Source organism: Centruroides sculpturatus, unplaced genomic scaffold, assembly GCF_000671375.1.
Source record: "Centruroides sculpturatus isolate CEXI.00-Female unplaced genomic scaffold, Cexi_2.0 scaffold1765, whole genome shotgun sequence".
NCBI classification, from domain to species: Eukaryota; Metazoa; Arthropoda; class Arachnida; order Scorpiones; family Buthidae; genus Centruroides; species Centruroides sculpturatus.
Window position 1 is genome coordinate 109,494 of NW_019385957.1, and position 15,195 is coordinate 124,688.

A 15,195-nucleotide genomic window follows, 5' to 3' on the forward strand; every position below is an offset into this window, starting at 1 on the left:
TAATTATTAAATGCTTTCAGCGAAGAAACAGAAGATCCTAAGATTCCCATTTCCCGAAGAACTTCTCTAGAAAGAAGCGTTAGTCGTCAATTTTCAACTCTGAGTCAAAGATCAGAATCCAAAGAATTGACTGTTGTTAATCCAATTTCTGGACAGTTAATTGAAGAAGAGAAAATGGAGATCGGAAATGCAAGTCTTAAAGTCTTAAACTTTTATATAATTAAAGGATTAAAGGTTCTAAACGAACTTTAGATTTTAGCGTTTTCTTGGATATTGAAGACGAAAAATATTAAAAAGCTAACACGTATCATCATTTCTCTACCTGAAATCCAATGATCCATTATGTACAGTACCATAGTTTTATTTACCCGAGATATAATGATGTGAATTTAATATAATTTATAATATGATTAATATCATAAAATGTTATTAGATTTCTAATGTTCTATGCTTTGAGTTTCATAAATGGCTATTTTATTTGACATTTATAACAATTTTAAATCTCAGAGAATCTTTTATTTAAAATATTTTTATTGTTTACATTCACTTTAATTTATTTTACTCGATAATCAAGTCTCTAACGTTCAATTAATAATTTAATTTCGTAATTAAGAACATGCAAATGAAGATTTAGCAAGTTAGTTGATTGGTTTGTTATGAAAATAAAATTAAAAATTGAAATGCTGTAATTTTGCTTATTTAATTCGATTAATTATACACTTAATTTACATTTATTTCCATTCGAATATTTATAGGTAAAGATGGCCATCTACTTAAAATATTTAAAACACATTGGATTACAGTTTACAATACCAATCGTTGTATCCTATATCTTGTATCAAGGCTTTGAAGTGAGTAAAATCGATTATTCAGATTTGAAATGAACTCCCACAATTTGTCAATTTGAAAATTTGTTTCCAGATAGGTTCTAATTTATGGCTAAGCGTATGGAGCGAAGACGAACCGCTTCCAAACGGACTTCAGAACGTACCGCTTCGAAACAAACGAATTATAATTTATGCAGTTTTTGGTGTAGTCGAAGGTAAGTTCTTAATTTTTATGGTTAAATAAATTATGTAATTTTAAAGAGAATATTTAAAAATAATTCGATATTTTTCAGGTATTGCCATGCTAGTAGGCGCCATGTTACTGGCAGCTGGAACCATGAGAGCATCCGGAATATTACATCGCCGCATGTTGGATTACGTCATGAGAGCGCCGATGTACTTCTTTGACACGACACCGTTGGGAAGGATCCTGAACAGGTTTGGATATATTCTAAATTATTCGTTAAAACTTCAGTAAACTATTTCAGATATCTTACATCTAATGCATTTGCCAATTTTGATGTTTTTATTACCTCTTTCAATGCTTTTTTAAAGGTTTGGAAAGGATATAGACGTTGTAGATACGCAGATTCCTCTCTGCTTCGATTCGTGGATTTACTGCTTCTTGTCAGTACTGGGAACTTTGATTATTATTTCTATCAATAGCCCATTGTTTGTGGTCGCCGTTATACCCATTATCATCTTTTATTATTTTCTGCAGGTGGGTAACAAACCATAAAATTATTTCGTATAGAATAAAAGTATATGGCATCACGAAGAAGAGATTCTTTTTTGTTATAGCCTATCAATAATGCATTTTAAATTAGCTGATCCAATAAACATTTTTTTACTCTGACATTGAATTTATTATGAAGTATGTTTCTTTGGAATTAAGAACAAAAGAGTGCTTAACTCCAAACTTTTTACTTAATTCCAAAGAACAAAAGAGAGAAGAGGCAATCAAGTACTATGAAATATGAGTTTTTCACACAAAAAACTGATTAGAAATTGAATTATTCAATTATAAACATAGGCAGTATGAAAATTAAAGAAGTAATATATTCCTTTTTTTTTGTTTAGATGATGTATTTGGCCACGTCTCGCCAATTGAAACGAATGGAGTCGGTCACTAGGTCACCCATCTACAACAACTTCTCTGAAACAATTAACGGAGTGAGCAGCATCCGTGCCTACAGGGTGCAAAAACACTTTACAAACAGAGCAGACGAAAGGGTCGACGTTAACCAAACTTGTTATTTCCATTCGTTGGCTGTAAATAGGTATCGAATTAACTAATAATTACACCCGCTTATCAGTTTTTAATCTAATTCATTAATAATGTAGTAAATTGTTTCCATTTGCCATAGGTGGCTTGGCATCCGACTAGAGTTTCTCGGCAGCTTTATTCTTTTGGCAACGGCCCTATTAGTCGTGTGGGCCAGAGATAACATGGATTCTGGAATCGTCGGATTGAATTTATCTTACGCTTTAGGGGTGTGTTATATATATTAAAATAATCACGACTTAACCCATTTATTTTATAAATAACTATAATTAAGCCCTAATTCTATTGTTCGTTGCTTATTTAAATTTTAGAATATACGTAGTATTGTTTTATTATTTTAGATACGTAATTAATAGAGATGTTAGTCGATTTTAATTTTTTATTACCTTATATAAATGAAGTTGAGTACTGTATTTTTAGAAATTATATTGGTCTGTGCATCAATTTTTGTTAATTTATGTGCGGACACAATCGATTCTGAGTCACAACGATTAGGATACAAACAGCTGTCGCGGTTCACTTATGCTTGGGTGAAAAAATGACTGTAAAAACTGTAAAAAAAAGTAACTCCTTTTGTAAATCTCCAGTCTCGTAAAGTGAGTTAAATTTTTAAAAATCTTCCTGAATTTTGATCTACAAAGTTTATTTTAGTGAACACGAGTCTCTTCTTTTATTCAAGAAGCTGTTGGACATATTGATAATTTTTTAGAAATTATAAAATAATTCAACAAGTATGATTCATACTTTTGCTAAGCAAATCTTTGTTATTAATTCGCCTATTAAAATAATATAGACCTATAGTCTCCTACCTATAAAAATGACTTAATTGTTAAGCAGTTCTTACTATTTCTTGCATGGAACCGAATTATTAGTTAATTTTAAGTTAAATAATTTTATTATTTTAAATTTATTTCTCAGTTTATCACAATCCTTTTGTAAAACTATTTTCAGGTGACCGAGTCGTTTACCTGGCTGGTGAGAATGAGCGCAGAACTAGAAACGAAAATTGTTTCTGTGGAGAGAATCGACGAATATTCGCAACTCGAATCCGAGGTATAAATTATTTATTTTAGTAAGAAAAAGCCCAATATTTCTCTAGTTATCGTCGACATATATTACAGCGCTTACGACATCGAATTCAGTAAATTCCAATTTACGATCTCTCCAAACTTCATATTTTAATATTAATGCGGAAAAAAGATTAAACTTTTATTCCTTAAAATATCTTTTCACCATAAGACCCGCGAAATATTTTATGATATAAAATATATTATCAAACACTTCCTCGTCATAAGAACTATAAAATATGAAACCTGTACAATAGGTGAAAACTATAAACGTTATAAGTAGATAATTTAAGTAACAGAACTCGTTTTAAGTAGTTTGATTTATTTCTTAGATCATTATTTTTATACAACAGGCACCATGGTATTTACCAAGCAATAAACCGGATAAAATATGGCCGCCTACCGGAAAAATATCGTTTCTCAATTATAGTACAAGATATCGGAAGGGTCTCGATCTGGTTTTAAAGAGGATTAATCTAAATATCGAACCGCAAGAAAAGGTAGGACCTTTGTTAAAATTGTAAGTGAAATGCCATCGATTAACTTGTCGAATTGCTTTTGGGGTCGTTCAGGTAGGTGTTGTGGGAAGAACTGGTGCAGGCAAATCCTCTCTGACGCTGGCCTTGTTCCGTATAATAGAAGCATCGGGAGGAGCGATTGTCATCGATGGAATAGATATAAGCGGCATTGGACTTCACGATCTCCGCTCAAAGCTGACTATTATTCCACAAGTAAGGCATTTCCTTTTTTTCTTCTTGCAAAAATTTTAATTTGGAATTTTATAATATATTTTTTTCTCGAATTTTTTATGAATTCCTACTTCTATTTTTAAGACTTACACTATTATAAATTATAGCATAGCTTTTTTATGTTTAATAATTAAAATAATTGGATAAGGTTTTATCCAATTATTAAAACTTTAATGTTTAACATATTTTCGACTGGATAATCTGTTATGATAGAAGATAGGATGTGGGTCCTCAGAGGGAGGCAAATAGGACAGTTGCGAATTCGAGTAAAAAAATTCCACAGATTATAACATTTATAAAATTCCATATTCCATAAATTATAAGTGATTGAGATAGGCCTATATAACCTTAACCTCGACTATAAAACACTTTGTCTGTCTTTTTGTATTGAAGCAATGTATTCTATAATATACTTGTGAGGAAAACCCCAAAAAGTTAAATAATTAAATGAAATTTATTGATTTAATTATTTATCTCCAAGCTTTTCCTCCCTGAAAAGTTTTCTTGTGGAATATAATATTCTTTAACTGAAAAAATTAATTTGAAAAATAATAAAATATCCTTCATTTATTCATAAAGTATTCCCAAATTATCTAAACTAAGTTAGCATTCTTTTTATTTAAAATGAAACTATTGAATATAGTCCTATATATTACACTAATACAAAAAGTTCTATGCTGANGTCCTTTTATTGCTTCGTTTTGGGATATTTTTAAGATTATACTCATTGTTATTACTTTTCCGGATCTGTTAAATACTGTAAATAAAAAGTATGACGATCGGTCAAAAAATGACCTCCAAGATTTTTACATTTTTGGACTTTTGAAACGTCGAGAAATACAAAAATTTCTGTTTTTTACATATCAAATCTTTTTTATACAAATCTTTGTCTTTACATCAAATACAGATCTATGAATCAGTGAATCGAGAAAACGCTATTGATACGAGTACTGCTTAGTACATATATATATTATACAGTAATATAATTTTGGATTTATTTTCAATAATGTGTTTAAATTATTTAGAAATAAAGATGAATCTTTTAGAAATATTGTATATAATCTAATAGTTATAACCTCGACTGACGTACGTTCTCACCACAGTTTTTCTGCTGCAACACCATATTGTACCCGCAATTAGAGCGATTAATAACAAACATCCAATAACTATGCCCGATATAACTCCAGGAGTAAATACTGCAAGACAGGAAAATTATGTTTGTTAAAAATTTTAAAATTTATCAACTATTATTTTCGTATTATTAATATTTACCGCATTTGGACGAACCCTTGCTCGATTCGTCACTTCGATCTCCACAATTGTTATGGCCATCGCAGGTTAACGAATTAGAAATATAGTGTCCATTGTCGCATTTAAAATTTAAATTTGATGTAGAATAATCTATAATTAAAACAGATTTATACAAATGAACTAATTAAAATCAAACTATTTTAATATGAAAGTAAAAGTAATAAAAATATTAATGTAAATCAATATATAGGATTACACTAATAGCCTACTGTATAGGCCTAGTATTATGTATAAGTGTAACTATGTAACAAATGGTATTACAAACAAATAGAATGAAAAAAAAGCTACTTAATTTGAGAAGAAGGTGAAGATAATTTTATTTTTCATTTCTAATAATAAACTAGTGAAAGGTAATTTCCTTTCACTAGTTTATTACAAGGAATTACAAGTGAAGTTGCAGTGACAGGTAATAACAGCTAGGTGTACTGTACATTTTCGTATTTAATAGAATCAAATTTAAGTAATAATTAATATTAATATATATTTCTATTATATATTTTAAATATATTTTAATAAATATATAAATCTATTAAAAAAAAGTATGTATCAGTTGATAGTCTGGCAGAATATACATGGGATCATTAGCGGTTTTTGCATAATTATGGCATAAATGGCCATTAATAATTTAATATTTACTTAATAAAATTAATTTCGATATTAATTTTATTAGCTAACAAAATAGGAACAAAATCCTTTTAAGAAAAATTCGAGAGTTTGTTAAAAGAGAAGTAAAATTAACAAAAAAATTAATTAATCAGTCAGCAGGTTGAATGTGTTACGGAAGTATAGCTACTTAATAAGTTGGAAAAAATGACCCTCGAGAATATTAATATGCTATTCCCGACAGTTATTTTTTCACTTTTAATTCTTGAAAGGTTTGTAGACTAATGTAGAGATAGTAGGCTATTATTTTAATTTAAAAAAAAAATCGAAATACTTGAACATAATGCATTAATTATCAGATAAAACCCTTATAAATCTCTAAATTAATAAATATATCTGCGAATTTAAGGGTGTGAATGTGATAATTTTAATGATTTAAGTAAGGAAAACTAAAATTCATAGAACTATGAATCATTCGATATTGTATTTTAAAATATTACATCAAAATTATCAATTTCAACACATATTTTATAAATCAATCTTTAATTGTTTTAAAATATTTGATTCATTAAATAACCAAATAGTTTAATTATTTCTTAAGTGATACGGTGTAAGATAATCTTATGACTATCCTATCTGTATCACGGGCCATACAATCGGTGACGAAATATTCGCGTGAGACATGACGTCATAGTCGTAAAATGTCTTACAAGTTAGAAGTAATCTATAAAGAAGTATGTGATGGCCGCATAGACTACAGTTTTCTGTAGATATACGCACTCTTTAGAATGTTCAAACTATTAAATAGTGGGGATAACTATCTTAAAGCTCAATTCACATTTTATCTATTGGTTTATGTATATAGGCCTACATAGTACTGTATATAAATATTATGAAAATTTATATCTGTGAGAATGAGAAATCATATTTAGTAGATAGCAATAAAAAAATCAATTTTAACAAATAAAAAACATTTAATTAGTATTTTATTTTCTTTCCTTCTAACTAAAGATAATAAACAAAGACTATAACTTATACAAAATTATGCAGGTCTTATCATAAGAAATAATAAACAATTTTACACGAGTCATATCAGAGTAACGTTGAGAATTTTTTTAACCAATAGTAATTTTTTTAATATATGGCTTTTATATATTAATAGTAAAATAATTTATATGTAATGGGCCATAATTTGTCGTTTTTTAATTCTTTTTCCCCCCTTCTCTCTCTCTCTCCTCAACCAATGGTTGGTGGGCAAGTTTTTTAATTAATATATCTAATTATGTAAGATTTAAGACCTAATAATTAATACTTTTTTATAACTTAATAAGAGAAATCGTCTTGTAGGCAGTGCGTAATTATTATTCAGCTCGGTTAAGCAACGCTTAAGGGTCCGTGACACGGGTGACCAAGACCAGGCCCTGGACACTGTTTCTACGGAACAATATATGATAATGTTTTTAATAACATAAGAAAACTATTACTGGTTGATCAGCATTAATCCAGTATCATTGGGATAAGTGATTTTGCTGGACTGCTGATGCTACTTAACCCAACAGCTAACTATCTCAACATAACTTTAAAATAACCTGTAAATCGATACAAGTTGAGTAATAAAGAAAAGACAAACATTAAATGAAATTCTTGATTGAATGATTGAAAGGATGATTGAAAAAGACAGATGATAAACCGAAATCGTATGATACGTTAGGTGCCAGATGATTTCTCCGATGTGCCACTTTGGACAAGCGTGCCATAGGTTCACCACCCCCGTAGTAGATTGTAATTTTAGACAGTTCTTACAGTTTTATTGTAAGAATTATTATTATTTGTTTATTGTTCCATTTATCACTTTGCACCGGTACAAAATGATAAATATAACACCGTTTCAAAATTTTGCCGTTTAAAAAACAATGAATGTAGTTAGCCGATAATATGACGAGAAAGAATATGTTGTCCAATGGCATCACTTATACGAGGTTTATCTAACAAACTAATATATTAAAATTTTAATTTGTTGGAAATAGGACAATTTTGTATTTTTTATTCATTAATCTAATTATTTAACCAAAATACTGGCTATAAATCTTATGCGATTGCTGCGATTATTTTTATGATTTGTAATTATTTTTATATTTGTTACTTTTTCTTACAACTAATAATTTTTATTTTTCTAGATTCCTTTTGATATGTTTTCTCCCTATTTGTTCTATATTAAATTTGCTTACAATTTGGTAATTTCCATGTTAGAACATCGAAAGATGAATATAACAATTCTCACACAGTGAAATATTAATTGTTATGGCAAACGTTTTGTTCCTAAAGTCTGTATATCTCTTCCGAGCATCACTGACAAACTTCAGAAGAAATTGGTTTTGTTGTTCATCCTGAGTGTCCAATCGATTGTAAACCTCAATCAGGGCAATTCCATGTTCTACCGTAGTGTTAATGTAATTGATGGATCTGATGCACTTTTTCGTGGTAATGTAATTCACATCAGGAGGTCAGAGTTCGAGATTCAATTCTGTGAATTTCAAGTCAAGTTCGAGTATATCGAAAAATCTCACTGTTGAGTGGCACAAAATAATCCAACTTTTTGTCCAAGATGCCATCCTAATCGACCGTCACTCGCTTTGGGATGTTCTCGTTATCTTCATTTTGCAGAGCTCGAATCATTTTGGTTTTTGTATCTATTGGTAACCTTTTATCAAATAAATGAAAGGCAACCAACTCTTCACTGAGGCACAAAACCAGAAAACTTCTTTAAAGCAGCGTTGGCAATTGTGGAGTTTGCAGTCTTGTACTGTTGGAAATTCCTCAAAACTGCATGTCATTTAAAAGCGCGGCATTTGAAAACAAACTTAAAACTGAAACTTCAAAATGTTTCAGTAAATTTTTCTGAAAGGTTTACAATGTTCCAGAAGTTTCCTGAAGAACTTTCTGGAAGATTTAATAATGTTCCGGAAAGATCTAGAACACTCTGGAAGGTTCTAGATTGTTCTAGAAGACCTGATATGGACTGTTATAGAACATGAGGTAAAAGCATCGTGCTCTACTGCTGTACTTTCTATTTCAACAGTAAGTGGTCGTATACTTAGCATTGTATCGATAACATACTATGATTTTTAAGATCTTGGTAGTAACTCTTAAATCTTATTCAAAATTAACCAAATTTTACCAAAATTATTATTATGGAACAGATTCAAAACGTTTTCCGTCCAACTTTCCAAAACTTAAAAAAAAGGATTACTCTAGTAGAGGGGCTGGGCCATAAGCTTGGAGGACCCTTTATTATATTTTGCTGAAGCAGTGGCGTAATTACTAGTTACGCCACTGTATGTAAGATAAATTTTGATTACTATGAATAAAATTTAATCATTTTTATAAATTATTTAAATGAATATTAATATGCAATAAAACTTACCCGAATAAGACGTTATAATAAGTTCCAGTTTTACATCAGAAGATTTAAACTCTGAAAATTCGAAACGAATTGATGGACCCTTCGTAAACATAGTTTGACGTTCATCGTTATCATTTACGCTATTACATAACTTTCCTATAACAAACTTTCCTACGTCATAAACCTAAAAGTAAATTACATTAATTATTATTCCTTTATTTACATAGGCAATTTAAATTATCTTATATGCATTAAATCGACCAATTGTATTCAATTATAAGACGCATATTTTAAAATCACAATTAGATAAAAGAATAAATGGATCTAGTACGGAAACAAAATTGTTTTATTAGATTTTCAGAACTTTCCAGTGAGATGGTTAAAAAATAATTGCACACAATAATGTTATTACAATGGAATAAATGTATTTATAAATATTACATTGATTTATACATTATTCTTAACCATGAAAAAGTAAGAAAATTACCATTTTATCAAGATTATCATAAAAATGTAATCTACTAATTTCAAATTTTAAGAATCTATAAATTCTTAAAAGTTTGAAGATATTTAAATGTATTTATCAATTTCGTTTAATTTAGAAAAATAATCCAATTAAAAATAATAAGTGTAAAGCTTACGTTTACGAAATAGTTGTCACATCTTCCAGGAAACTTTACTTTTCTAATGGCAACTGCAAGTTTCTGCTGTGGAGTGGAAGTATTAAAACTTATGTTACAACTATACAATTCCTTTTTCTTCGACGATTTACTCGCTTCCAACTTTACTGCAGTATTGTCTCCATAATCTCCTAACTTATATTCTGCTTTTGCTCCGGGTGAAGTACAAACATCGTACGCATTATCTATTGAAAATAAATAAAAAATTACATTTTAAATATTAATTAAAATTTAATTAGAATATAAACTGATCATAATGACTAATTATTTTAATAAGAAAGTTNTTTTTTATGAATTCCTACTTCTATTTTTAAGACTTACACTATTATAAATTATAGCATAGCTTTTTTATGTTTAATAATTAAAATAATTGGATAAGGTTTTATCCAATTATTAAAACTTTAATGTTTAACATATTTTCGACTGGATAATCTGTTATGATAGAAGATAGGATGTGGGTCCTCAGAGGGAGGCAAATAGGACAGTTGCGAATTCGAGTAAAAAAATTCCACAGATTATAACATTTATAAAATTCCATATTCCATAAATTATAAGTGATTGAGATAGGCCTATATAACCTTAACCTCGACTATAAAACACTTTGTCTGTCTTTTTGTATTGAAGCAATGTATTCTATAATATACTTGTGAGGAAAACCCCAAAAAGTTAAATAATTAAATGAAATTTATTGATTTAATTATTTATCTCCAAGCTTTTCCTCCCTGAAAAGTTTTCTTGTGGAATATAATATTCTTTAACTGAAAAAATTAATTTGAAAAATAATAAAATATCCTTCATTTATTCATAAAGTATTCCCAAATTATCTAAACTAAGTTAGCATTCTTTTTATTTAAAATGAAACTATTGAATATAGTCCTATATATTACACTAATACAAAAAGTTCTATGCTAAATAAACAAATTCTAACAGTTGGATAAATTTATTAATATCATAAAACTTAATAAAAAGATTTTATTAATTAATTTAATTAATTAATAAAATATGTAAAAGAGAAAGCATAGAAAAAAAATTTATTTCAGATTAGTTTTGCTATTATTTCTTAGAATATAAAGAACAATTTTGATAAAAAAAAAGTGTAAATTGGCATTGTTTAGAGATACAAAATCGTTCTTTTGTTTCACTTTTTATTTATGAATTAAAGTTATTTTATTTTTACGAAAATCTTTTTAAGGAGATACGAAAGAAACAAGACAAAAATTTTAATGTTTAAAGTTGTTTGTTATTTATCATTTTAAATTTGTTTTCTAGGATATTTACTGTTTATCCATTCTACTGACCTTATTTTGTAAAAATTTTAATGTTTTAATACAAAATTTAAACGAACAAGAAAGTTATTCAATTAAATTAATTGAAGAATGTCGAAATGTTAAAATGCTTTGATTTATTCATTAAAGGAGAATTAAAAGCAAGATCAACTCTTTCTACCCTGCGTACACTAAGAGGGTTATCTCCTATTAATTTAATGACGGTTACCATTATGGATGCCTCCATTCAAAAACATTAATTTTAAATCAGGAATTAGGAAATTGCAAACATATTTCTGTATAATTTTTGTAACAATAACGTAATTACTCGTAAAAAAAATTCACTAAAAATTCACTTTTAATTAAGATTATACAAATGTCTGCTCTTATTTTTAAGATATAATTATAAATCATATTCTACTCCTTAACGTCAGTGTCTATCTTGGCGACAAAAGATTTATTTTACTAGGAGAATATCTTACTTTAATATTTATTTATAGATAATGTAATGCTGTGTGTTGATAATTGATGAAAATTAAAAACAAGGATGATCTCTTCGAAAATATGCACGATCGAACACTAAGCAAATGATGAACTTCTCATATGATACTACGTATAATCTTCATTTTAAAAAAATGTATTTTTAATTATTGGTTTAACTGGAGTGAATATTTTAAACTGTTTTGCATATTTTTTAAGAGGCAGAGCCTCTTATAAAAGATCGTCTCTGTAAAGGAAGACTGTTTGTCCTGATGATTGGACATAACGTATGATGTGAAGACGTATTTAGTTTCTTCTACGAATTTTTAATGTATAAAATACCGTCAGCCATTTTAATTAATTTGATATAATCTTCATTCATTGTTACCAAATGTAAATTCCTTGTTTTAAACAATAGCAAAATAGAAACTTTTACCCCTCAAAAGAAATGTATACGTCGAGGATACTTACATAAACAAAGAAAATTTTAAAATAGATCTGATAGTTGCTATACACGTATAACGAATTTACATGTGTGTATATTTTATGATAAATTCTATTTCTTTTTATTGTTTCGTTTTATTTTCTCTTGATAAAGTCATGAATATCAATATAAACTGAAGTTTATACAGAAAAAGAAGTTTTATCAAACGTAAATTATTTACGAAATATTTTTTTAGGATCCTGTACTTTATACCGGAAGTTTGCGCATGAATTTAGACCCTTTACAAGAATTCACGGATGATGATATTTGGACAGCTTTAGAACACGCGCATTTAAAATCATACGTTGTCACTTTATCCGAAGGTTTAGATCATACAGTGAGCGAAGGAGGAGAAAATTTAAGGTAAAAAAGGATTAACAGTTGTAATATAATCTATGATATATATATTTTAATATTTATATATTCTACATAGTGTCGGTCAGAGACAATTGGCGTGTTTAGCGCGTGCCCTTTTAAGAAAAACCAACATTTTAGTACTGGATGAAGCCACGGCTGCTATAGATTTAGAAACCGATAAACTGATCCAGAATACTATTAGAAAAGAGTTTTCTCATTGCACCGTCATCACCATCGCTCACAGATTGCATACAATCATGGACAGCGATAGGTAAGTGACGTTCATGAAAAAGAAACTCTCATAATTAGATTTTTCTGCAAGAGATGAAATAATTTCCATCTATTATTTTTAGAGTTATCGTTTTAGAAAATGGAAGAATCGTAGAAAATGGAAATCCTGACGTTCTTCTACAGAATTCTCAAACTATGTTTCATTCCATGGCAAAAGATGCTGGGATATTATAATAATCATTAACAAAATTAATTTTATAAAATAAATAAAAATAATTTTTCCATAAATATTTAATTATCAAGATATGAATTCGTTTTTAAAAAATTCGAAAAATCTAATATGTTTTATAAATTATGAGAAACACACAAATAAGTATTTCGCGAATAATTTAAAATGATTTAAATGGTTATATACTCGTAGAAATTTATATTTTTATAGCGAAAAATTCGTTGATAAACTTATAAGTTATAGGAAGGACAATTCTGAAATCAAATAAAATATAATAACATAATGATAAAATTAAAACTATTAGTGGAGACCAGGGCTAAATGCAAAAGAGATAGGTTTGCAACGTTGCAATTTAAAAATTGATGTTCGCAAATAGGTGGTACTGCGTATTATACAATACTTCTATTCTAGAAATTTCGGTAGTCTGGAATAAACAAGATATTTTTTATAAGGGAAAGGCTATTGTTCCGGCTCTAAACTAAATCTCTAAGTTTCACAACTATTTATTTTGAAGGAATGGTAATGTATCTATATAGTATTAATGCGTGCTGTAGTAGTATTAATGCGTTGGACGATTTTATGATAATACTACTGTGATCTTTTAAAAAATCAGCATGGCAAGTAGTGTTTGTTATATGGGGAAAGTTGCAACAACATTAGTTTGATACAAAATTGTATCGTTCTTTACTATTGAACACAAGACTGTGTTATTATTAAAACACTTGGCGTTTATCCACTTTATTCAGTTGTATCGTTCTTCTAAACCTCATTCTTTCCGTTGATATTGTAATGTTTGTTGTAGTAAAGAAACTGAGTTAGGTGTAAGTTTTATGATCATGAAAAGAACTTTCGTTTGCAGAACAACATTAAAAATTACACGTGCAAAACAGAAAAGGAAAAGACTCCAACTGACGTTATGATTGAAGCATCTGAAGATATTCCAGAAGCAGAAGACTCGTAAGTATAGGCTATATATAGCCTATATATATTGTTTTTGCAGAAAAGTTGGAGAAAAATAAAATATCTATTATTGCACATTATCAATGTTTATAATAAAATTACAGAAGAAAAAAGAATCAGGAGATAACAACTACTGAATACTGGCTATAAATCGCCTAGCCAAGTAGACATATTTAATAGTGAAGAAAAGCAGCTGAAAGTATACCTGAAACGTTGCAGTAAGATCATGTTTGGAAATAAATCTATATATTAATATAGTAAAATTGTGTTGCAACTTGCCTCAGTGATAGGGCAGCATTTGAACTGTTCTGTTATTTTTAGATATAAAAATGAAAATGAGTATTCAGTTTAAAAATTAATACTAGTCTGCAGCTGAAAATAAAATCTAACTAGATTTGCTTATCAATGTATGCATATTTAACAAAATCAAAAAACTCTATAGTGTTGCAACTCTCTCCGATCTCCCTGTAAAATTATATTCTAACACAGAATATTTTTTAAGATCAATTTTTACGTAATTAGATTATTACAATAGATTTTACTAGTGGAACCTTAGATTAAGGTTCCATCAATATCCAATTTTAATAAATCTAGGCCAAGAATTAAGCCGGTCTTTCTCCACGATAATGATCATTTAGTAGAAAGTTAGATCAAACACTATAAAGAGATGTTTGAATTTTAGAGTAAGAATAAAAACTTTTAAAATTAAGTTAAAACAAGAAAAATATTTTAATATAATTATGAGTTACATTATTATACTACTAGCAGACCCCGCCACACCTTGTTGTNTTGGAAGAAATACTAAATAAAGCTGGAGTTGTGAATCAAAGGATTATAGATAGACCCAAGTGCGGGAAAAAGAGACAAAGGACAAAAGATAAAGAAGTGTAAAAGGTTGAAAAATTACGGTTCCATATTTGCTGAACAGAAGATCTATTTAACCTTTCTCACTACTACATCTTTTGTCCTTTCTCATCCTTCCCTCCTTTTCCCAAATTTGGGTCTATAATCCTTTGAGTCACAACTCCAGCTTTATTTAGTAATCCTTCCGCATTCACACATCTCCAAGTACAGTGTTTGAAAATATTTTCTTTCCACTCAAAAATAAAATATGAATAAAGGTTTACGGCTTTGTGAAACTTTTTTTTGAGTTTATGCCGTTGAAATAAATAAATAATAAAAAATTAAAACATTTGTCGGTTTTGTTTACACGTTTATTGGGCCGCATTGGAACTTGCCTTGGGCCGCGGGTTGGACACCCCTG

At 28.6% G+C, this 15,195-nt stretch overlaps 1 protein-coding gene across 1 annotated transcript in view; it reads left to right on the plus strand.

Annotated features, from left to right (window-relative positions):
- The window catches only part of LOC111612808 (multidrug resistance-associated protein 1-like), a 38,197-nt gene extending 25,179 nt beyond the window's left edge, over positions 1-13,018 (plus strand). Inside the window, exons 19-31 of the mRNA XM_023354065.1 lie at positions 21-189; positions 756-851; positions 922-1,042; positions 1,121-1,265; positions 1,383-1,548; positions 1,908-2,107; positions 2,195-2,321; positions 3,064-3,165; positions 3,533-3,679; positions 3,752-3,910; positions 12,351-12,517; positions 12,588-12,782; positions 12,865-13,018. Coding sequence (XP_023209833.1) covers positions 21-189; positions 756-851; positions 922-1,042; positions 1,121-1,265; positions 1,383-1,548; positions 1,908-2,107; positions 2,195-2,321; positions 3,064-3,165; positions 3,533-3,679; positions 3,752-3,910; positions 12,351-12,517; positions 12,588-12,782; positions 12,865-12,976 — 1,906 coding nt within the window. The 3' untranslated portion in view covers positions 12,977-13,018. The remainder of the gene's footprint in view (positions 1-20; positions 190-755; positions 852-921; positions 1,043-1,120; positions 1,266-1,382; positions 1,549-1,907; positions 2,108-2,194; positions 2,322-3,063; positions 3,166-3,532; positions 3,680-3,751; positions 3,911-12,350; positions 12,518-12,587; positions 12,783-12,864) is intronic.
- Positions 13,019-15,195: the final 2,177 nt, after the last annotated feature.